The sequence below is a fragment of the Capricornis sumatraensis genome, chromosome 13 (assembly GCF_032405125.1).
Source record: "Capricornis sumatraensis isolate serow.1 chromosome 13, serow.2, whole genome shotgun sequence".
In the NCBI taxonomy this organism is placed as follows: domain Eukaryota; kingdom Metazoa; phylum Chordata; class Mammalia; order Artiodactyla; family Bovidae; genus Capricornis; species Capricornis sumatraensis.
Window position 1 is genome coordinate 28,246,789 of NC_091081.1, and position 25,368 is coordinate 28,272,156.

Here is a 25,368-nt window from a genome sequence, read left to right on the forward strand (position 1 = left end):
TTTTACGAGGATTAGAGATATGATACATAAATGTCTAGGCTGCAACAGGCAACCCAGGGTAACTTTTTTCTACAATTCAACTCATACACAATTGGTCTCTATGAAGAAAAATAGGTGGTGGTGTGTATTCTTCAATATTAAAACAGAAAATTCTCCAGCCAAAGTTGAATGTATTCCATAAAAGGTGCATGAAATTTTGCTAGAAAACATCAGCATACGATTTTCTGGCTTGCCCACAAATGAAATCAATTTGGTGATACATGATCTCTGGACTTCCCTCGTAGCTCAGGCAGTAAACAATCTGTCTGCAATGCAGGAGACCCGGGTTCAATTCCTGGGTTGGGAAGATCCCCTGGAGAAGGAAATGACAAGCCACTCAGGTATTCTTGCCTGGAGAATCCCATGGACAGAGGAGCCTGGCAGGCTACAGTCCATGGGGTCACAAGAGTCGGATGCAACTTAGCAACTAAACCACCACCATGATCTCTATAAAAATGAATTCGTTTATATGAATTCATATATCTGAAGCAACTTCATGAGAGGACAAAGAGCAAATAGGAAAGGAGAAATGTGAAGGAAATGTGAGTGAATTTAATGAGATGCCGTTTCATAGATATCACATTAACATATATTGGATGTGTTGAAAACCACCTACCATTTCCACCCTGTGTAATCAATCCTTCATCTTCAAAGATGTCGAAACTCTCCTGGCGAGTCTGGGTGGTTTCTGACTTTAACATCTCCAGGGGCATTCGCAAGACTGTGAGATTATATTGAAGTGAGTGGGACAAATCATAGCTGTAACTGAGAAGAGAAAGCTTAATAAGAATTAGAAAAGCAAAACATATTTCATAATCTTGGCTCCCAGAAGGAATTAAAACCTATGAACTAAATTAGTTAGCACCTAATTATGAACTGAATTAGTTAGCACCAACAACAGAAGCAATGTTGTTCAAATAAGCACCTTAAACATAGTAAATCATGAATATAACTGGAAATTTAAAAATCATTACATGACTTAGGCATTTGCATAACTAGAAAAACACAATAAAATGTTAGTAACCTACATTCACTGATCTGCATATGCACTTTGTGCTTCACACTGAAATTAATCTAACTTCATAGTCTTGTATAACAAAATCATACTTTTATACGTATCTGAATGGACTATTAAAAATGCTATAGTATCTACTCTAATCGTATTATACAAGGTCTGTACTCTAGTTTACCTATGAATGAAAATAATTATATTAATTACTAATAGTGGCACCGTAACTTATTTAGTAATAAAATAAGAATAGGCAAATAACACAAGCCACTAGAGTGAAACATGTTTGAGAAGCACGTCATTAAAAAAATTATAACAGTCTGTGCAAATAAAATTTGCACAAAATCAGCAACTTTTATAAGTATCTTAAGCTATATATTTTTAGCACAGAATTTCAGACAGTATCTAGAATTTCTTAAGTTATACAAATTTGAAAGTATTATAGTCATACTTAAAAATGGTTACAACTTCAGAGATTCTCACACATTATTATTTCTTCTTTATTAATATAATATGAAATTGATTTTTATTTAATCTGTTAAATTTAAATGTATCACATTTGCTTGATAGAGCCATTAATTTTATTAGCATCTGATCTCAGAGAGATAAAAACTGTATTAAGAAGTTGGTTTCTCAATCCCATATACAAGAGCATAAAAAAACCTTAGGAATAATTTAACCAAAGAGGTAAAAGATCTGTATACTGAAAATTATAAGACATGAATAAAATAAATGAATAAGACACAAATAAATCGAAAGATATCCAGTGTTCACAGAGTGAGTGGGAGTTGCTCAGTCGTGTCCAACTCTTTGTGACTCCATGGACTATATAGTCCATGGAATTCTCCAGGTCAGAATACTAGAGTGGGTAGCCTTTCCCTTCTCCAGGGGATCTTCCCAACCCAGGGATCAAACCGAGATATCCCGCATTGCAGACGGATTCTTTACTATCTGAGCCACAAGAGAAACCCAGTGTTCATGAAACAGAAGAATTAATACTGTGTAAATAACCATACTACCCAAAGCCATCTACAGATTCAATACAATCTGTATCAAAATTCCAATTACCATCCGTATGTCTTCTTTGGAGAAATGTCTATTTAGTTCTTTGGCCCATTTTTTGATTGGGTCGTTTATTTTTCTGGAATTGAGCTGCATAAGTTGCTTGTATACTTTTGAGATTAGTTGTTTGTCAGTTGCTTCATTTGCTATTATTTTCTCCCATTCAGAAGGCTGTCTTTTCACCTTGCGTATATTTTCCTTTGTTGTGCAGAAGCTTTTAATTTTAATTAAATTCCATTTGTTTATTTTTGCTTTTATTTCCAGAATTCTGGGAGGTGGATCATAGAGGATCCTGCTGTGATTTATGTCTGAGAGTGTTTTGCCTATGTTCTCCTCTAGGAGTTTTATAGTTTCTGGTCTTACATTTAGATCTTTAATCCATTTTGAGTTTATTTTTGTGTGTGGTGTTAGAAAGTGATCTAGTTTCATTCTTTTACAAGTGGTTGACCAGTTTTCCCAGCACCACTTGTTAAAGAGATTGTCTTTACTCCATTGTATATTCTTGCCTCCTTTGTCAAAGATAAGGGGTCCATATGTGTGTGGATTTATCTCTGGGCTTTCTATTTTGTTCCACTGATCTATATTTCTGTCTTTGTGCCAGTACCATACTGTCTTGATGACTGTGGCTTTGTAGTAGAGCCTGAAGTCAGGCAAATTGATTCCTCCAGTTCCATTCTTCTTTCTCAAGACTGCTTTGGCTATTCGAGGTTTTTTGTATTTCCATACAAATCTTGAAATTATTTGTTCTAGTTCTGTGAAAAATACCGCTGGTAGCTTGATAGGGATTGCATTGAATCTGTAGATTGCTTTGGGTAGTATACTCATTTTCACTATATTGATTCTTCCGATCCATGAACATGGTATATTTCTCCATCTATTAGTGTCCTCTTTGATTTCTTTCATCAGTGTTTTATAGTTTTTTATATATAGGTCTTTAGTTTTTTTAGGTAGATATATTCCTAAGTATTTTATTCTTTTTGTTGCAATGGTGAATGGAATTGCTTCCTTAATTTCTTTTTCTACTTTCTCATTATTAGTGTATAGCAATGCAAGGGATTTCTGTGTGTTGATTTTATATCCTGAAACTTTACTATATTCATTGATTAGCTCTAGTAATTTTCTGGTGGAGTCTTTAGGGTTTTCTATGTAGAGGATCATGTCATCTGCAAACAGTGAGAGTTTTACTTCTTCTTTTCCAATTTGGATTCCTTTTATTTCTTTTTCTGCTCTGATTGCTGTGGCCAAAACTTCCAGAACTATGTTGAATAGTAGCAGTGAAAGTGGGCACCCTTGTCTTGTTCCTGACTTTAGGGGAAATGCTTTCAATTTTTCACCATTGAGGATAATGTTTGCTGTGGGTTTGTCATATATAGCTTTTAGTATGTCGAGGTATGTTCCTTCTGTTCCTGCTTTCTGGAGAGTTTTTATCATAAATGGATGTTGAATTTTGTCAAAGGCCTTCTCTGCATCTATTGAGATAATCATATGGCTTTTATTTTTCAATTTGTTAATGTGGTGAATTAAATTGATTGATTTGTGGATATTGAAGAATCCTTGCATCCCTGGGATAAAGCCCACTTGGTCATGGTGTATGATCTTTTTAATGTGTTGTTGGATTCTGATTGCTAGAATTTTGTTGAGGATTTTTGCATCTATGTTCATCAGTGATATTGGCCTGTAGTTTTCTTTTTTTGTAGCATCTTTGTCAGGTTTTGGTATTAGGGTGATGGTGGCCTCATAGAATGAATTTGGAAGTTTACCTTCCTCTGAAATTTTCTGGAAGAGTTTGAGTAGGATAGGAGAAGACATATGGATGGCTAACACACACATGAAAAGATGCTCAACATCACTCATTATCAGAGGAATGTAAATCAAGACCACAATGAGGTACCACTTCACACCAGTCAGAATGGCTGCGAGCCAAAAGTCTGCAAGCAATAAATGCTGGAGAGGGTATGGAGAAAAGGGAACCCTCTTACACTGTTGGTGGGAATGCAAACTAGTACAGCCACTATGGAGAACAGTGTGGAGATTCCTTAAAAAATTGTAAATAGAACTGCCTTATGACCCAGCAATCCCACTGCTGGGCATACACACCAAGGAAACCGGAATAGAAAGAGACACATGTACCCCAATGTTCATCGCAGCACTGTTTATAATAGCCAGGACATGGAAACAACCTAGATGTCCATCAGCAGATGAATGGATAAGAAAGCTGTGGTACATATACATATACACAATGGAGTATTACTCAGCCATTAAAAAGAATACATTTGAATCAGTTCTAATGAGATGGATGAAACTGGAGCCGATTATACAGAGTGAAGTAAGCCAGAAAGAAAAACACCAATACAGTATATTAACACATATATATGGAATTTAGAAAGATGGTAATGATGACCCTGTATGCGAGACAGCAAAAGAGACACAGATGTGTATAGCGGACTTTTGGACTCAAGAGGGAGAGGGTGGGATGATTTGGGAGAATGGCATTGAAACAGGTATACTATCATGTAAGAAACGAATCGCCAGTCTATGTTTGATGCAGGATACAGGATGCTTGGGGCTGGTGCACGGGGATGATCCAGAGGGATGGTGTGGGGTGGGAGGTGGGAGGGGGTTCATGTTTGGGAACTCATGTACACCCGTGGTGGATTCGCATCAATGTGTGGCAAAACCAATACAGTATTGTAAAATAAAATAAAGTAAAAATAAAAATTAAAAAAAAAATTCCAATTACATTTTCCACGGGAATAGAAAAAAACAATCCTAAAATTTGTATGGAACCACAGAAGACTCCTAATACTCAAAGCACCCTTAAGAAGCAAGAACAAAGCTGGGGGCATCAAACTTCCTGATTTCAAACTTCATTACAAAGTTACAGCATCAAAACAGCATGTTACCGAGATTAAAAAAAAAGACACCTAGATCAATGGAACAGAATTGAGAGCCCTGAAATAAAACCACTCAGATACAGTCAACTAATATTTGACCAGGGAGCCAAAATGATGAATGGAGGAAGGACGGGCTTCCTGGTGGCTCAGACAGTGAAGAATCTACCTGTAATACAATGCAGGAGACCCAGGTTTGATCCCTGGGTTGGAAAGATCCCCTGGAGAAGGGAATGGCCACCTGTTCCAGTATTCTTGCCAGGAGAATTCCGTGAACAGTGTAGCCTGGCGGGCTACAGTCCATGGGGTCTCAAAGAGTTGGACACGACTGAGTGACTGACAAGCCATTTTCCAAAAGACAAATGGAGAAAGGATAGTCTCTTCAATAAACGTGTTAGGAAAACTGGACAACCACCTGCAGAAGAATGAAACTGGACCCCTGTCTTACACCACTCACAAAAATTCACTCAAAATGGATTAAAGACTTAAATGTAAGACCTGAAACTATAAACTAATAAAAGAAAACACAGGGAAAAGCTCCTTGACATTGGTATTCACAAATATTATTTTTGGACATGACACCAAAAGTGCAAGCAACAAAAGCAGAAACAAACAAATGAAACATCAAAATAAAAGGCTTTGCACAGAGAAAGAGCGAGCAAAATAAAAAGGCAACTTTTTGAATGGGAGAAAATACCTGCAAACCATCTAACTGTTAATGGGCTGACCACCAAAATATATAAGGAACTCATACAACTCAATGACAAACAAATAATCCAATTTTAAATGGGCAAACGACTTGAATAGACATTTCCCCAAAGAAGATATACAAATGGCCAATAAATGCATGAAAAGATGCTCACCATCACATTGGGAAATGCAAATCAAGACAACAATGAGATGTCACTTCATACCTATTAGAATGGCTATTATTAAAACAAGAAACGGCATGGTTGGCAAGGATGTAGAGAAAAGAGAACACTTTGCACTGCTGGTGGGAACATAAACTGGTGTAGCCATTATGGAAAATAAAATAGCAGTTCCTTAAAAATTAAAAACAGAACTACCATTTGATCCAGAAATCCCATTTCTGGTTATATATCCAAAAGAAAAAAGATCACCATCTCAAAGAGCTATCTGCACCCCCATGCTCACTGCAGAATTAATCAAAATACCCAGATGCGGCAACAACCACAAATGAACAGATTAATAAATTAACAAAGGAACAGATAAATAACATGTAGGGTATATTAAAAAATGGTAGTTGCCAGTGGCTGGGGGAAATGGAGAACTATCGGTCAAAGAGTACAAACTCTTAGCCATAAGATAAATAAGATCTGGTTATCTAATGTACAGCACGGTAACTGTAATTAACAATACTGAATTATGTGCTTGAAATGTGTTAAGGGAGTAAATCAAGTGCTATCAGTACACACACACAAAATCACAACTATGTTTTGGGATGAAGTTGTTAACCAACACTGTGGTAATCATTCTGTGCTACATCCATGTATCTAACCATGACACTGTATGACTTAAACTTACAAATGTCATTAATATCTCAATAAAGCTGGGGGCGGGGTGAGAAACTGGGCTTTTACTTTTAACAATCAACTTTTCCTATTTAAGACAACTGATTTATCCTAGCTGAACCTTAAGAATGTAATAAAACATTTTTTTAAAGTCTTTAACCTCATATTTTTCACTTGTGGAATAACTTGAGAAGAACTCAGTAAGAGAATGCAGATGAACTTGAAAACCCTGAAGGAGAAATCACTCCTAACAGCTCAGCTCCACTGAGCTTCAGCAGTACCTCAGAGAGACTATAAACAATTCAGCAATAATGGCTGAAAAGCAAATGATGGAGACAACTACAATGGAAATACACTTTCAATAAACATTCGTGGAAGTGAAAATTATTTCTTTAGAAGCCCTTCACTATACTATTGCTAAATTAATTAACTTTCATCAGTTTCACATCATGAAGACATAATCCACTCTACATAGTACATGTTTTTATTTCAAAAATAAATAAATGGTTAACTATATTGAGTTTAAAAATAAACTTAAAATAATGCAAAGCACCCTAACAGTACATAATGCCAACAGCTACAACACTCTGGGTCCTCTTCTTAGTCCTATGACCCAAGTCCATTGATACATGCGATTTTGTGTTCTACATTTTACTTTGGACACTGTAAGTGACAGAATCTTCCATGCAGCACAATAACTTGCTATATACCAGCCTGCATAGTGGTCACTTCAGTGATAGCGTAACACTCTCTCGGGATGCTCTGCTATAATTTACTTGCTTATTTTTCAATTCACCGTATTTGGGTTGTCTCTGAATTGGTTGGTTTGCTTGTTTGGGCCATGATAGAGAAGCTATCTGTAAAGCTAGTGCCTTTGCAAACAGGGACTAATATTTTCCCTCCTGATTTATTTTCTTCAGATATATTTTCATACATACTTGATGCTTCGTTCCTCTCCAGGAAAACTATTAATTTACAATGCCAACAACAATATGTTGGTACTGCAAAAGTTCTCCCTATTTTGAGTTTATTTTTACCTAATTTTTACTAGACTGTTAACTGAAAACTGTGAAACGGTTACAACTCTATATATAAACTTTTTAAATTTTTATTTATTTTTTTTTTAAATTTTAAAATCTTTAATTCTTACATGTGTTCCCAATTGGAGGATAATTACTTTACAATATTGCGATACTTCTTGCCATACATTGACATGAACCAACCACAGGTATACATGTGTCCCCCCCAACCCTGAATCCCCCTCCCACCTCCCTGTATATAGACAATGCAGATTTAATTTTTGTAATTCAAAATTACAAAGTAAGCCATTACAGTGTATTGAGTAGAGATCCCTGTGCTATACAGTAAGTCCTTATTAGTTGTCTATTTTACATATAATAGTGTGTGTATGTCAATTCCAATCTCCCAATTTATTCCTCTCCTCACTTAACCTTAGCAACATACGTTTGTTTTCTATATCTGTGACCAGTTCTCTGTAATGGCCTATATGGGAAAAGAACCTTAAAAAAACAGAGTAGATACCTATACCCCCTCCCCCCATATAGCTGACTCACACTGCTGTACAGCAGAAACACGTACAATATCATAGATCAACTATATTCCAATAAAAATTTTTAAAAATTTGCAGAAATGGACAGGATTTTCAATATTTGTTTTGTTAATGTTTTAGAGTTTGGCCCTTAATTAATTCAACAACTGTGTGTTTATGTGCTAATCTCTAGATTTAGTACCTTGTGACATTTTCTATTTGGTGTGCTAGATGAAAATGTGTATTTGAGAACTGGCAATAATTACTTTTAATAGAGTGCTTCTTGCCAGTCCTACAGGAGTAAGTAATTTAATTTCTTCAATCTTTAATTTGCTCTTCTGTAAAAAATAAAAGATCAGTGTATAATTTTAAATTATTATTGCCACTCTCATTTGAATAAAGGATGCAGGAATTTTAAAATTTCCTGTTTCAGATATGATGATAATATTGAAAAATTCAGAAGTATAAATATCTTCAAACTCAAAAAAAATTACAAAATAAAAGTATTTCTTTAAAATCATAATGAAAAGATTATTTTTCATAGTAAGAATAATTACCATTTAATTTATCCATTTAAAATTTCAAAAATTAGATTTTTAAAAGGAGGAATACTTGTATTTATATTGTTTCAGATGAAAAGATTTGGCTATTTTTTTAAAAAAGAATAATCAAAGTACTACTGTGTTCTCTGATTCTCTTTTTACCTTGTAGGAAATAATATAAACATTTAAGAGACTGACAGAGTAAAAATAAGCTCAAACTTACCTAAAGTAAAAATTGCTGGATAGGTCCACATTTTGGAATATTCGTAGATACCTTAAAAAAATGATTACTATAGTTAACAATATGATGACTACAGTTACTGCTGCTATAATATATATGAAAGTTAAGAGAGTAGATCCTGAAAATTCTCATCACAGGGAAAAAAAGTTCTTCTTTTTATTATGTCTTTATGAGATGATGGATGCTAACTACATTGTGGTCATCATTTCATAATATACAAAAGTCAAATCATTATGCTGAACACCTTAAACTTACACAGTGGTATATGTCAATTTTATCTCAATAAAACTGGGGGAAAATGACAGTAAACTACATAAGATAATTTTTTTCAGTTAATATAAGACAAAATTCAGCTTTATCTGGTAAACTCTAACTCTTGTCCGAAACAAAACTGTTTTTTTACCCCACTTTCAAACATCAAGGAGAGTATCACAAAGTTCCAGAAAACCACTATCTAACAAGGTTTTAAGCAAGAAAACCACATCACCTTTAAATTCTGGTTCATGTTCTAGAACAGCACTATAAAGGTACGAAGTGTAATTAAAACCTAGGCCGCTATTTTTTTTAAAACTCATAAACATGCCTAACTTTGTTCCATTTTGAGCCTTTATAATATCAAACCAATCCTAGCATTTTCTCTATCAATTTATTATTTATTAACAGTCTTTCCCCATATGCCCCAGGTTCCAGTAATTTCCCCAAACAACTTTTTGAAGCTTTCAAATGCATAGAAAAATTGGGGTGGGGGGATAGTATAATGAATAGCAGTATGTCCTTCACCTGAATTCACTGCTAAATATTTCTCCTTATACATACATGCATCCTCTCTCTTTAAATACACAAATACATTTTATTTTTCTAAACCATTTACAGTAAGAACCAGACATGATGACAGTCCTCAATATTATTTATCTTAATATTATGTATCTATTATGAACAAGGACAATCTCCTAAATAACCACAATGTCACTATACACCCAAAATTTAACACTGACCCAATACCCCTAGTGTATAGTTCATATAAAACCACTCCAGTAAAGTCCTTTACAGCTCTGTGCCTGTGTGTGTACACACTGTGCACATATTTTAATCCAGGATCCAACAGAAACTCAAGTGCTGCACTTGTCATGGTTATTCTAAAATCTAACCCTCTGGCTCTTCCTGTATTTCACAACACTGACATTCCTGAAGGGTCTGGGCCAGCTGTCTTACAGAAAGTCCCACATATGGATTTGTCTGATTATTTTCCTCATGCTTAGATCCAATTTAAATATTTTTATCATGCCTAGATTCAATTTAAATAATTTTAGTAAGAAAACTACGCAGGCTATTGGTGTCCTTCCCACTGCTTCATATTAAGAGGCAAATAATGTCAGTTTTGTCTCATTACTAGTGACGCCAAGTTTGACCATTTGGTTAAGTATGCTGTCATTTTTTTCTCTTTGTAAATAATAAAAAATATTCACAAAGTACAGTATGTTGAGATATTCATGAAGTACAGTAGGTCAACAATAACCTCTCACTTAATGGTTTTAGCAGCCATTATTGATTCTTGCCCAAATCAATTATCATGGGTCTTCAATAGCACGTGAACAAAAGCTGTAGCATTCTGAGCCAGTATTTACATTTTAAGATTTATAATCTATTGACTATATTTTGCTTTTCAATTGGTCTATAGATACAAAAACAGCAGTTACCACCAGTACATACCTAGCTTCATCAGGATGACTAATCCGTACAGAATCATTGGGTATATAGATCATATTTGTATCTTCAATCTTATATATTGCATGACCTCCAATATCTGCCATCTTCCTCCTTTTGGTTATTAACACAATATAATAGCCTTCTAAAAACCTGACAAAACCTACACAACAACAAAACAGAAAGATAAACACACCTTCTACTTAGCAATGCTTTCAGATACATATTTAAAAGGCAAAAGACTCTGACATATTTCCTGCTTTATTATTTCTCTGATTTACAACCATATAAATTTTCAGCTGTTTCAGAATTATTTTCTAGAAATATTTATCTCACTTAAAAATACCACTCTGAACAATTTGATTATAGGAAGACCGTATGTGTTAAGGTTCAGTAACACTAAATTCCCAACCACACACTAGTTACCATGCAGTCTTGGGTTAAAAATGTGCTGGCTTCCAGAACTTTTGCTTTGGGGGTTAAAACTAATTCTCTTGGTGGCTGGGGGAGGGAGAGGGGCACACTTCTGAACCAGCTATGTAAGAAACTCAGCAGACCCTCTCCCCAGTAACTGGTGAAAATTATAAAAACAAAACACTGACAGTTTCTGGAAATTCTCCTAATGGCATACAGCAAATGGAGAAACATTTATTCAAAAAACTCTGTTAGATCTTGGAAAGACCAGTCAGTCTGTGGCATCTGAACCACAGCTTGCTTCCCTCCTACGCCCTTCTCCCAATTCTGCGTGACGGGTGTCTACTCCCAGCAGGCGTCCCTCTCCCCTCCCCAGCTCTCAGTCTAGGGCTCCGGCTTCTGCTCAGGAGGTGCAGGCCACCAGCGTTTCTCACCCCCTCCAGCTCTGTGCTGCAGATTCTTTATTCCAGGCAAGTACACCTGAAACCCGGGGGCTCCTTTCTTCTACCCACCTCCTACTTGTAGAGTGAGGCTCTATCCCAGCACAGATACCAGATCCTGTCACCCCAGCTCACTCACTGTGGGAGTCAGATACGGTCACACACAGTTGACTTCCTACCAGAAACAACAGAGGCCAGAAGGCTGTGGGGTAACTTATTCAAAGCCCTGAAAGAGAAACTCAACCAAGGACCTTACATATACAGCCTAATGTTTTTTCAAAACTAACTTTCTTGTGTGCACGTGTGGGTGTCCCACTTGCACTTGCCCTCTTTCTCTCTCTCCGAGTGTTGCACTCTATAAAGTCTGAGCTAGAATCTTGGGGCTATAAATTTTTGCTCTAGAATTGGCAAATACCCATAGTCTGTGCCATGTTATTCTTAGTTGAGATTAGTAATTGAACATACTAATGCAAATGAGCCAAAATACTTAAGAGAAAGATACCATAAGGATTTTAATGAACCACATTACTGCTATTAAAGTATTTTGGAGAGCCACAAAGCACATTTTTAAAAAAATGTTCATTTGTGCTCCTCCCCACTAGAGGGAAATGGCAATACTCCCCAGTATTATGGAGAATTCCACAGACATAGGAGCCTGGTAGGCTATAGTCCATAGGGTCCAAAGAGTCAAACATGACTGAGTGATGCATCTGGCTACTTTCACTTGTAGACTAGCCCAAAATTCCCTGACTAAAGCTAAAGGACATAAAACAGGAAATAAAGCTCAATGTCAATGTCATTAAAAGCAAGTTAGGAGAAGGCAATAGCACCCCACTCCAGTACTCTTGCCTGGAGACTCCCATGGACGGAGGAGCCTGGTGGGCTGTAGTCCATGGGGTCGCTAAGAGTCAGACACAACTGAGCGACTTCTCTTTCACTTTTCACTTTCATGCATTGGAGAAGGAAATGGCAACCCACTGCAGTGTTCTTGCCTGGAGAATCCCAGGGACGGGGGAGCCTGGCGGGCTGCCGTCTATGGGGTCGCACAGAGTCAGACACGACTGAAGCGACACAGCAGCAGCAGCAGCAGTAGGAAGCAGTTATCCTTTAAGAAGGCCAAAACCTACAAAATCAAGGGTCCTGGAAGCAGCATAAGTACCCAAAAAGGGAATCTAATTTAGTTTAAGTAATAAATATTTCCAAGACAAATCAGTTTTCCTTTTGTTCTTGTTATGTATTTTTTACATAAGGAAAAAAACCTCTCTGTAATAATTTCCCCCAACCTGCATCCCAACTGAATTTCATGTTTTCAATTCTAGACTATTTCATCCTACATATCCCTTTATATTTTTAATGAAGTAAATATACTGTACAAAAGAACACTCTCTACCAGCATAAGTGCTTTTTGCATATTATGAGATTATTTTCTTTTTACTACCAATTGGAAATGTCACTTGTCTTTTTTTTTTTTTTCCAAAGGTTTCCATCAAATACAGCCAACAGTTAAAAGGCTTCAGTCTGGCACAGACCTCTGTGAAAAGTCAGCCTCATCATCATTTTAACACATGAAAAACCAGGACAAGTTTTTTCATCTTCATTCTATGCACTTCTGATCCCAGACCAATTTCCCCAAGTTCTTTCCAGAAGCCTAGACGACGGTCATTATGCAAAAGTGACTTCTTTTCCTCCAAGTAGGAAAGGCTGTGTCGTTTGTGATGGACACCAAACAAAGTAAATAAAAAGGAGCAGTGTGAGAGGATGGAGTGGTGTGGAGTTCTGGGGGCTGGAGAGGACCCCACAAGCTCACCAACAGGGAAGAGGGCAGTATCCTCCTCGGTCACCTTGTCAGCTGGTCACTATCTTCAGAGCCTCTCTGCACTCTGACAGAGACATATCAAAAACCACAAGGGACCAAAGTGACACCCTAACACCAAACCTATCATCCCCTCACGAGTCGAGGCCCACGTGCCATTGCCGTCTTCCCTTTCTCTTGACTCTGCGATGTGTTTCTAAGGGTGCTACTTTAAAGAGCAACCAAGCCCATCACTTGGTCTACTATGAAGACACTTACTCTACCACTCCCCTTCAGCCTACTAGCAGCTTACAAGCGTATCCTCTCATGGTGACACAGGCAGAAAAAGGACGTATACCCAAAGGAGCTGGATGGTCAGAGCACTGAGAGAAGTAAGGACTCCAGGCCTCCACCCAAACGTCCCAGGACCACATTAAAACTGGGTGAGAGCGACTAACGCTTTTCACTTTCACACAGTCTTGTAACCACTGCTGAGGTCAACATAATATTCCCATCACTCCAAAAACACCCCCTCAGGCTCCTCTGATGTCCATCCACTCTTCCCACCCCCAGCACCTGGCAGCCACTGATGGATTTTCTGACCCTGCAGATTTGCCTTCGGTAGTGTGTCACAGGCAGGAGCTTAAAAACAAAAGAAAAACTGGGTGAGCGACGCTCACGACCTATCTGGTGGTCTCCCAAACCTCCTGGCTGTCAAACCACAAAGGAGCAAATCATAAATGGGCACCACAGCTACAGGGCAGGCTTAATCCATGTCTAGGGACCAGAGATGGTCCGTGAGCTTTCAGCAGCAGTCCATGAAAAGAAATGCAAACAAACTGAAAGGAAGGGTCAGGAACATCAGAGTTCATCATCAACGAGCCTGCCTTGAACAGACAAGACTAGTTTGGATATTATGAACGTATGTGGTGAGTCACATGTGGTCCAAGCTGATGACAAGTTACGCCCAGTAGGCTCTTGTGTTGGTCTTGACACATTGCTGGAAAAAAGACTGGTCCTTTACTGTAGACAATTGAGAAGCATAGCTTTAGATTCTTATAGACTGTGAATTAAATTAACCATGGTAACAGTTCAAAACAGTCCAGCAAAAATACTATTCACAAATTGGGCATGCTGAAAAAATTGAGACAGAAAATACTTCAGCCACAGAACAGAAGACAACCATTCAAGTCCTTTCACACATGTCTTATTCTGACAATCAGACTACTTATATTTCCAAGGTAAGTATTTTGCATTTTGCTATTTCAGTTGCCCTTATTTTGCGTTTTGCTATTTCAGTAGCCCTCATTAGTCTATACAATACTAGATAAATCATAGCCTTTTATTAAGTCCTTATTTACTCTTCAAACATTCTAAGCATGGTTGAATTAGAATAAATAAAGTGCATGTCCACAAAAGTAATAAATGTTTACTTAGTACATTACCGTGTCACTTTACCGGCAAGTCAACCTTATAGTCACTTCACCATCCAAGGAGAGTCTCAAAGGGGCCTCAAATTGTGATAGAAATGTACCACAATATCTAAGAAGGCCACCTAAGAGAAACATGGCAATATCTTCAGTCCTCATCCAAAGTTTATTAATAGCTGTGTATAAAATGAATATTTATTTGGCTATAAACTTGGTTGCTGCTGCTAAATCGCTTCAGTCGTGTCCGACTCTGTGCGACCCCATAGACGGCAGCCCACCAGGCTCCGCCGTCACTGGGACTCTCCAGGCAAGAACACTGCAGTGGGTTGCCATTTCCTTCTCCAATGCATGAAAGTTAAAAGTGAAAGTGAAGTCGCTCAGTCATGTCCGACTCTTAGCAACCCCATGGGCTGCAGCCTACCAGGCTCCTCCGTCCACGGGATTTTCCAGGCAAGAGTACTGAAGTGGGCTGCCATGGATAAAGCTATGGATTTACAAGCTTAGTTATCAATAAATTTAAAATGAGGCAAGGAATATTGCTAAAATGATCAAAGTACCATCAGAGCAACACGGTACACCATCTGCATGTGTGCATGCACGCTAAGTCACTTCAGTCGTGCCCAACTCTGCGACCTATGGGCTGCAGCCCATCAGGCTCCTTGGTCCATGGGATTCTCAGACACGAATACTGGAGTGGGTTGCCATGCCCTCCTCCAGGGGATCTTCCTGACCCAGGGATCGAACCCACGTCTCCTACATCCCCTACACTGGCAGGCGGGTTCTTTACCACTAGTACCACCTCCGAAGCCCAGGAGAGCATCTAGAGGCCACTTAATGTAAAAAGCAAACTGCCCAATACAACTCCTAAACACCCAAGGGCAGCTATTTTAAAATACAGTTCAATGGGCTTCCCAGGTGGCACTAGTGGTAAAGAACCCTCCTGCCAATGCAGGAGACAGAAGAGACCCGGCTTCAATCCCTGGGTGAGGAAGATCTCCTGGTGGAGGGCGTGGCAACCCACTCCAGTATTCTTGCCTGGAGAATCCCATGGACAGAGGAGCCTGGGTGGCTACAGCACACAGGGTCGCAAAGAGTCAGACACGACTGAAGTAATTTAGCACACATACCCACAACTGATCTTCAACTCATTATACTTAATTAGCAAGGAAGGTTCAATTTTGAATATTTAACTCTGACTAATTAGGCATTCAATATTACATATACCTTAGGAAATTTACATTTTTCAAAAGTTATAATAAAGTATTAGCATTTAAAGAAATGAGTTTTTATCTGATTAAGCCTAATGTATTTAAGACACTTTTTCTATTTCTAGATTTTTTTTTTCTTTGACTAAGAGTTAAGTAACACTTAAAGTGGAATTTAACATGTATGGAATATATGGAATTGAAACAAATGAACTCGCCTGACATACACTAACATGCACATGTTATCCATTAAACATGAAACCTCAAGGGAATTGTCAAGACTAAGCAGAAGGTACACAGAAGGCGCCAGTCCTATGCAGAAGAAACTAACCATACCGACCACTCTCACCCTTCCCTGGCAGCCGCCTAAGACACAAAACGGACCTAAAGGGATTCTACGTGAAGGGCTACGAGAGCACATCGAGAAAAACAAACTTCAAACACAGCAGAATAGGCATAATCCAAGTCTCAGCAAGCACACATGCACCGAATAGAGAGTGCTAATCAGAAAAATGAACCTAGGACTATGAAACTATGCAGCACAGGTCAGTCCATATTAATTTTGTTAACATCTACAGACACCATCCACAGACAGTTCAGCGGGTTTAAGAAGCAGAAAGATAATTTTGTGTTGGGGGGGAAAGACTTGAAGTACGGCTATGCCAACAGGGCAGCTGAAACACACTGCCCTCTGCCTGGCTTCCAAGGCCCCAGTGATCTGGCCTCATCAACCGCTTGCCAGCATTCCAGGACCCGTGGGCATCTTCATGCCAGTGCTTCTGCCGTCGCCCCTCCTGGAGCTCTCCCCTCCATTCCCCACATCCATCCAAAGCTTGCTTCTCCTCCAGGGTCCAGCCTGAGTCTTATCTTCTCCAGGAACTCTTTCCTGGCCACTCCAGGTCCAAGAAGTCTACCTCTTATGAAATCTCCAGCATTTACTATTGACTACACAACTGGGATCCAAATTCCAGTCCTGGAGTTGTTTCCTGGGCCCTGGGTTTTGTCCCCCCACCCCTCCACCCCACCCCCGTCCAATCCAGTCATCCTAAGACTACCTGGGACAAACCCAGGAGCAAAGATAGGTTTTCTGACCCACTGTCACAAGGGACAACGCACCAGAGGAACAAGCTGGACCATGGACTCCTTTAAAGGCCAAGGCCATTTCTATGCTTGTTCATGAATAAGTAAAGGCGCCATTATAGGATTTGGGAAAGAGATTAGGTAAAATTTAAATGAAGAGGCTCAAACCAGAGCAAGACTGAATGTAAAGAGATAAACATCAGGTCTGGAATGTGAAGCAGACTCGGGGTCTCATTTCCTAGAAAGCAATAAAGTGAATAGAGCTGCAGTCGGCTGCGTCCAGAAAGCCCTTATCTGAAGCTCCGCGCTCGCCTTGTCAACCGAGGCTGCCTCTCTGCGTCAAAATGACTTAGATCATCCAGGCGACAGGAGGATGTTTTCTCTCACTGACACAATTTTAAAGAGCAAAGTTTCCAACTGTGATTTTAGAGAACAAAGTTTCTCTGAGAGTAAGAAACCAGTTGTCACTCAGAGAAGGGGCTTGACACTTTACACTGCAGCGTGTCCTTGAGAGAAACTCCTCTAATTTAAAAGCTGGTTTTACCTGTATCTGTTTTTCCAGGTGATGTTTACAAGTCCAAGCCAATTTTCACTTTTTCATTTTTTGACAAGCCAGACTCCTTAGAGGTCCAAACCATCGCTACATTTGTTCATATCCTGTATGAATCTGAGCACAGTCCTGGGCATATAGCAGATATTATATAAAGGCTGTTTGATACCTGGTTGATAGATGATTCATTTTTAAATAACCAAAGACCCAGAAGGTGGGTCACATTTACAAACCTATATAAATATGAGCTTTGCAAACTATCTTCAAGTAGTCTATATATAGGGGGGAAAAAAAGAGGTTGAAAGAGGGAGGCATCTTTCTTACCTACAACACCAAAAGCTGAAACAGCTCGAAATAACCCAGAGGAGCCTTTCTGTCCCATCTTTGTCCTGTTTCCTAGATCCAAGCGCCCAAGAAGTTCTCGCACTTCTTGTTGAGTATATACATGCTAGAAATAAGCAAATTAATCTGTAAGGTTGTGTTTGATTTTTAGATTCATTATTTATTTACCTCTGAAAATTAAAAGTTTCCTACAGCTTTACACCATTAGCTGTTTCACAGAGAAGTATATAAAAGTGCAGGACTAAGCTACAGTTCTAAAAAGCCAACAAAGTTTTTAACATTAGCAGTTAATTAAGGGTGGTTACTGGATCACACATTGCTGTACTTAAAAAAGGTATACCAAAACCTTATCTTCTGGATCAGAGATTCAGAGGTATGAGGAATCCACAGACAAGTTTCAAGAAATCTATAAACTCCTTAAAACTGTATGCAATGTGTATTTTTGTGAGAAGGCCCACAGCTTTTCTTAGATTCTCAAAGAGATCCCCAATCAGCCACTCGTACCCCCAAGTAAAGCCAAGTATCATTACATCATATTAATAAATACTGCTAAATGGTATGTGTGTGGGTGAAGGAGGACCATGATAGCCGAGAGTAAGAGAAGTCACAAAATACAACACATCCAAAATTATTATAACATAGAAATTAGTTTTCCAAAGAGCTTAGTGAAAATGAGTTCCAAACTACAGCTATTGATACCTTTGAAAAACCAGGAATCCACACAGATTCACAAATATTCAGACAGGAACTTCAACACAAAGTGTTAGCTGCTCTCACCTGAGAGTTAAAATTAATGGTTCAATTCCACCTTAGTATATTTCTCTTTTGACTAAAAGCCTCATATCTTTGGGCCACCTGAATTAAGTCCCAACTCTGAATAATATGACATGTGGATAATAGCAGCTTAACATTTCTCTAGCAAGTCATCAGAAGTGACCCTACCAATCACTTTTAGCAGTATAATAACAAGTCTGCAGTAGAGAAGTCCTTTTTGACTTCAAGGAGCTTCATATCAAAGAAGAAAAAGAAGAAATAATCTCTTCGGTGGCTGCAATATTGAGAGTTATATCAGATCCTTAAAATGGTACCCCTTTAAGAAAATATATTCATTATCTTATCCAAAGTGTTTGCTTCGTAAAAAAATCAAAATGAAGGGCAAAGTGTAATTCTGGCAAACTTTCTGACTTCCATAATTTTAGAAACCAGATTAGAGATTAAAAATTCTAGCCAACCATGAAAAACTGTCATTTTTAGATGTATGATGAAAAAAAAGTATACATCGCTAGAAGCTGTAAGGATATTTCATATCCATTAAACGAGGAGTACAAAGGTTTCTGTCTGTATTCAGGTTGTCAAGATACTTACCCTGTCATCAATGATAACCAAATCTTTTGGTTCTGTTCTATCAATTTTCAAAACACGGTATTTTGTTTCTGCATGATTGCTCCCAACTAGGAAGTATCTCTATAAAGAAAAAGAAATGTCATTAGTTTTTTTTTAAAACAGCTTGCCTTATACACATTTTATAATAACTTTGGTTTTTTTCTCATTAAATACATGAACAAAGTCAGGTTACTTTTTAAAAGAAATATTTCTGTTAAGTACAACTGGCAGATTAAAGAAAGGCTGATTCTAAAAGGTCAACTTTAAAATTGAAATATTCGTCGTGGTGTCATGATTAGCAGTCTGATATTTAAAATGTACCCAGTAACCAGGTCAGATGAATTTAATTATATTATACAGAGATTAACCTAACTGATTGGAGACTGATGTTTAAACTTTGCCAGGAAACTGCAGCTCTGGTAAAAAGCTCAAAGCTCAACACATAATTAGGAATGCTTAGACAATTATAGCTATTAAAATATTGATATTTTATCAAATAAACCTTTATACATTTTCTGTAGAAGACTAAAAATGACTTTAATACAGCAACTGTAAAAATCAACCGCAAAGTCCCAATAAAAAATTAAAATGAATGTACTTTCCGAAATGGCTTTTTCTAGATAAGCTACAGGAAATAATTAATATTCTTTCTTTTCTGAAACACTTCCTTGGAGCATTATACCTGAACACATTAGTCTTCTTAAATGAATACTGAGAATAAAATGAATACTAAAAATACAGAAAAATAATCATCCTATAGTCAAAGAAAATGCTTTTCAGAAAACCTAAACCAGATGAATAATTTTTATACTGTGTTTAAGAAAATACACAAAACTCCATTAGGAAAAATATATTTAAAATATTTTGCTTCAAAAAAGTCCTTTAAAGTGACTCTTTCTCAACACTGCAAAAATTAAGAACACATTGCCACCATCAACTGGCATCTAACCATCTCATCAGTCACATAAGACACAGACAGACAAAGCAATTAAATAACAAATAAGATTCTTTAGATTAATGGCCAAACTGAAGTATAGGTACTGAGAACAGGAAAGATTAATGTTAGGTACTAAAGGTGCAGAAAACCTCAGAGGACTTAGGACTTAAATTGAGCCTTGAAGGTTGGAAATAGAAGATAGGTATAACAGAAGAGACACATGTGCTCAGGCGTGTCCGACTCTTTGTGACCCCATGGACTGCAGCCCACTAGGCTCCTCTGTCCATGGAGATTCTCCAGGCAAGAATACTGGAGTGGGCTAGCATTTCCTACACCAGGGAATCTTCTCGAACCAGGGATTGAACTCGCATCTCTTGACTCTTTACGACTGCGCCACCTGGGAAGCCCCATAACAGAAGATGAGAACTTGGTTATATTGTTTTAATACTAGAGCTGTAAAAACGGATGAGTTTTAAATTAAGTACCTATATCTGTTTACAAAGGTATGATCTAGACTTTCAGATTATAAAGAACAAAACTGTATGTTAAAACATAGGTTAGGGACTTCCCTGGCTATCCAGTGGTTAAGACTGTGATTCCACTGCAAGGGGCATAGGTTCGATTCCTAGTCAGGGAACTAAGATCCTGCATGCCACACAGAGCGGCCAAAATAAATAAATAAATACAATTATGTTAATTTAAAAAGAAAAAAAGATGATGGGTTAGCCCATGCTTAAGGGGAAAACTAACCAAAATACTGAATCCCTCGTCTTCTAGGGAGAAATGGAGTCTAGATGAAAGTATCAGTTATCATGAGGAAGAAACAGAGCAATTATAATAAGTTAGTAAACTAAAAGAAGACACCCAGTGACCAGGATGCACTGGACGAGCAGCTGGAAGGGCAGGGACCCAGCGGGAGGGAGGAGGTCCAAGTCCTCAGGCTGGGCTCAGTGAGTTCCTCCCCAAGACCCCACCCACCACTGGGAGGAAAGTGGGGTCACCAGCCTAGTAAACTCAGCCACAGAAGAACGGCCTATAAACTACACGTTTGTTAGGAGAAAAGGAAACCGCCTTCTTGAGCACTTGAGGAAAAAGAGGTTCCCGGGAAAGGAAACAGTGAGTGCAAAGACTTGAACAGCAAGAAGCTCGCCGAGTTTGTTAGAGGAACGAGATTAACAGAGAAGATGCTTATGAAACACCCAACACAGTGAAGGGTCCAACACAAAAAAGGCACTCAGTGACGGTTACTTTTCTTTGCTTTACTTTTTAAGATATTAGCAAGTCTATGTCATTGTATTTGAGAAAAAGACTTCAAAAAAGACAGCACCCAGAGGGAAAAAAGGTATGCACGGGACCAGAATGGAACCAGAGTGGGGAAAATACACCAACCTATGAGTAATCAGCCTCTGTCCTCAGGAGAGGAGAGCATGCAAAGTAATAACCATGAATAGCGCATACTACAGAGGTCTGAACTGGACAGATGACAACATGTGAAGGGCACTTCGCTCACTTGGGGAAGGTCAGAGCAAGCTGAACAGACAGGCTGGTGGTGTCCTGATGCTGAGTTTGGCCTTGGAGGATCTCGAGACAGTACTTAATATTTTGAACCAAGACAGAGCAAATAACATCCCTCCCTCCTGCCCCTGCTGCTGCTAAGTTGCTTCAGTCGTGTCCGACTCTGTGTGACCCCACAGACGGCAGCCCACCAGGCTCCCCCGTCCCTGGGATTCTCCAGGCAAGAACACTGGAGTGGGTTACCATTTCCTTCTCCAATGCGTGAAAGTGAAAAGTGAAAGTGAAGTCGCTCAGTCGTGTCCGACTCTTAGCGACCCCACGGACTGCAGCCCACCAGGCTCCTCCATCCATGGGATTTTCCAGGCAAGAGTACTGGAGTGGGGTGCCATTGCCTTCTCCTGCCCCTACCAGAGCGCTTTTGCTTATATCTGAAGTCAGCACTTCTTCTGAGCGCCCTGCTAAATTTGTCTGGGGCTACTCTATCCCGTTTGCCTATTATAATCAGCTTTGGAGTCTGACTCTTGCGGTTTTTAACTCTAGTCCAGTAGTGCAATCTGGTTCTGCAGGCATTGAGTATATGTTAAACGAAAGAACAATCACTCACCACAGGCTAACCATTTAATCTGCTGGGTAACTTTCTACATTTACACTAAGCCATCTTTCTTGGTTAGCTGCACAGAAAGACAGTCCTTCTAAGTCAACCACCTCATGGGATTCTCTGGGCAAGAATGCTGGAGTGGGTTACAATTCCCTTCTCCAGGGGATCTTTCTGACTCAGGGATCAAACCTGCGTCTCTTGTACTGCAAGTGGATTCTTTACCGTCTGAGCTATATATACCTGAATCACTCAGTAGAGGCAAAACTGCTGAGTGGGATTCCTAGAATTTCAACACATCCTAGGAAATCTAAAGATGAACTGCAGTAGGACCATGACTTGGCAGTTTGTAATAAAAAGACTGAATTCCCGGGGTAGGAGTAGACAAATGCACTCTTGGCCTTTGCAGCACACACAGGAGAGCGGATCTGCACCCCTCTTATCCAGACCCTTCCGTGAAGTCGCTCCACGAAGCGGAGGAGCCAAGGCAAAAATCCACAGAACTCAGAAGCAGATCGGAGTGGGAAGAAAGAAACGGGAAGCAGTGCAACTATCCACATTCTCTATTAAAGTGGTCTAAGAATCCTGAAAATGTTTTGTGCAGAGAAGAGCGACCTCTTGTGGAAACAGTCATGTGGGGGGACCCCACGGCACTGAGCAGTGCACAGAATGACGCTCCTGCACTGCCCCCTGGTGGGCGAGTCACAGGCTTTCAGGCCAAATTTTTAAGAGGTAACTTTTCCAGAAAGGCCTTAATTCTACTTGCTTTGATTAACTATACACACACACACACACACACACACACACACATATATACATATATATCCTTAGGGTTTATTATATTTAACATCATGCTTCAAAATTAACTTCAGCATTTTGGGGCTTAAAAATAGCCCTGAAATATCTTTTCCTTAAATTCTTCTCCACAAATTCGAAATAAATTTTTTATTTCGAAAAATTTTCAAACCTACAGTAAAATAGAATGGTAAAATGAAAACCCACATTCCACTCAGCTAGATTCACACATGGTTAACTTTGTGCTACATTTCTTTTTCTCCCTTCTTCCTTCTAGAGATAAGCTTTTTTTTTCTTTCGAACCATGTGAAAAACAAGTTGCAGGTATCATAACACATCATCCCGAAAGCCCTCAATTTGTATTTTCTAAATACAAGGACATCCTCCCATATAATCATAACAACCATCGATACAACATTACCTATAATCCATCGTTTCCCCAAACATCCCAATAGTATCCTTTATGTGCTAAGTCCATTCAGTTGTGTCCAGTTCTTTACGACCCCATGGACTGGAGCCCACCAGGCTCCTCTGTCCATGGGATTCTCCACGCAAGAATACTGGAGTGGGTTGCCATGCTCTCCTCCAGGGGATCGTCCCAACCCAGGGATTGAACCCACATCTCTTAAGTGTCCTGCACTGGCAGGGGGGTTCTTTACGACTAGCGCCACGTGAGAAGCCCAGTATCCTTTCTAGCTAGCTTTAAGTTAAAAAAAAAAAAAAAAAGGAATCCAATCAAGGATTCTGTATAGCACTTGTAACCAGGCCTTTATAAAATACCTTTTAATCTAGAACAGTTGCCCTGCCTTTACTTTCAAAGACTGTCTTTCAGAACATGTTAAGAGAGTCCACAATTTTAACAATTTTCCTGGCTTCCTATTGACATCACTCATCTGCCCATGTACCAGTGAATGCCTCCTGTGTGCCAGGCACTGGACTAGATACCTAAGGGCAATGATACATTGAAGCTATATTTTAGGCACATGCCTTGCTAGTGGATTAGACTGGGGGGAAAAGAAGTAATCAATCCGAGTACTTTTGCTTGATGAGCAAATGCTGCAGACAGGGCCCACGAAGGTGGGGTTTGAGGACAAGAGCTTGTGAGTGGTCTTTCTGGGGGCAAGGGGTTGTCTCCACGATGGAGTGGAGGCAAAAATCCACGGCAGAGCTGGGTGACGAGCAAATGGGTAGCCTTCCAGGCAAAGAGAGAGGAGTGGAGGGCTCTGCTCCCCCCGCCAAACACCTCACTAAAATCACAGTAAAGTTTTTTATGGTCATTTTCTTAGAAGCCTCAAGGGCAAGAGAAAGAGAGAAGCAGGCTGCAGAAAAAAGGGAAAAAAAAATCATTTGAAACTGAAAAGTATGCCCAAGAAAGAAAGCAGTAGCAAGTCAAGAAGCAATCCAATTTGCGCTATAGAACCCCCAAAGGCATGAAAATTTGTTGCAGCTCTTATCTCTGGAGGGAGAAGTGTAAAACTTCAGAAAACTGAAGATTAAAAAGGAGCTGGCACACGCTTCCACACGCTTCCACGGAGGAGAAAAAGGCTTCAAGCTAAAGATCAAGAACAGCACAACACTAGAAATTCTCGACAGCAAAACTGAAGGTGGAAGACGGGGACACAATGCCTTCAAATTTTTAAGGGAAAATTAATTTCAAGCTTTAACTCCACATTAGGCCTATCAATCAAACCTGAGGGCCTAATAAGGGCATTTCCAGATATTGTTGTTGCCGTTCAGCCACTAAGTTGTGTCTGACTCTGCGACCCCATGGACTGTAGCACGCCAGGCTCCTCTGTCCACTACCTCCTGGAGTTTGCTCAAATTCATGTCCATTGAGTTGGTGATGCTATCTAACCATCTCATCCTCTGCCTCTCTCTTCTCCTTTTGCCTTCAGTCTTTCCCAGCATCAGGGTCTTTTCCAATGAGTTGGCTCATCGCATCAGGTGGCCAAAGTATTGAAGTTTCAACTCCAGCATCAGTCCTTCCAAGGAATATTCAGGTTTCCTTTTTGGATTGATTTCCTTTTTGGTTGATTAGACTGCAATCCAAGGGACTCTCAAGAGTCTTCTCTAGCACCACAATTTGAAAGCATCAATTCTTCAGTGCTCAGTTTTTTTTTATGGTCCAACTCTCACATCCTTACGTGACTACTGGAAAAACCATAGCTTTGACTACACATACCTTTATCAGCAAAGCGATATCTCTGCTTTTCAATACACTAAGTTTGCCACAGCTTTCCTTCCAAGGAGCAAGCGTCTTTTATTTTCATGGCTGCAGTCATCATCAGCAGTGATTTTGGAGCCCAAGAAAATAAAATCCA

General features: G+C 39.1%; 1 protein-coding gene across 1 annotated transcript in view; it reads right to left on the minus strand.

Annotated features, from left to right (window-relative positions):
* FIG4 (FIG4 phosphoinositide 5-phosphatase) overlaps positions 1-25,368 on the minus strand; it is a 181,126-nt gene that overhangs the window by 114,822 nt on the left and 40,936 nt on the right. The window contains exons 2-6 of the mRNA XM_068985104.1: positions 19,188-19,286; positions 17,805-17,928; positions 10,576-10,732; positions 8,848-8,898; positions 656-804 (exon numbers count right to left, since the gene is read on the minus strand). Of these exons, the coding sequence (XP_068841205.1) occupies positions 656-804; positions 8,848-8,898; positions 10,576-10,732; positions 17,805-17,928; positions 19,188-19,286 (580 nt within the window). The remainder of the gene's footprint in view (positions 1-655; positions 805-8,847; positions 8,899-10,575; positions 10,733-17,804; positions 17,929-19,187; positions 19,287-25,368) is intronic.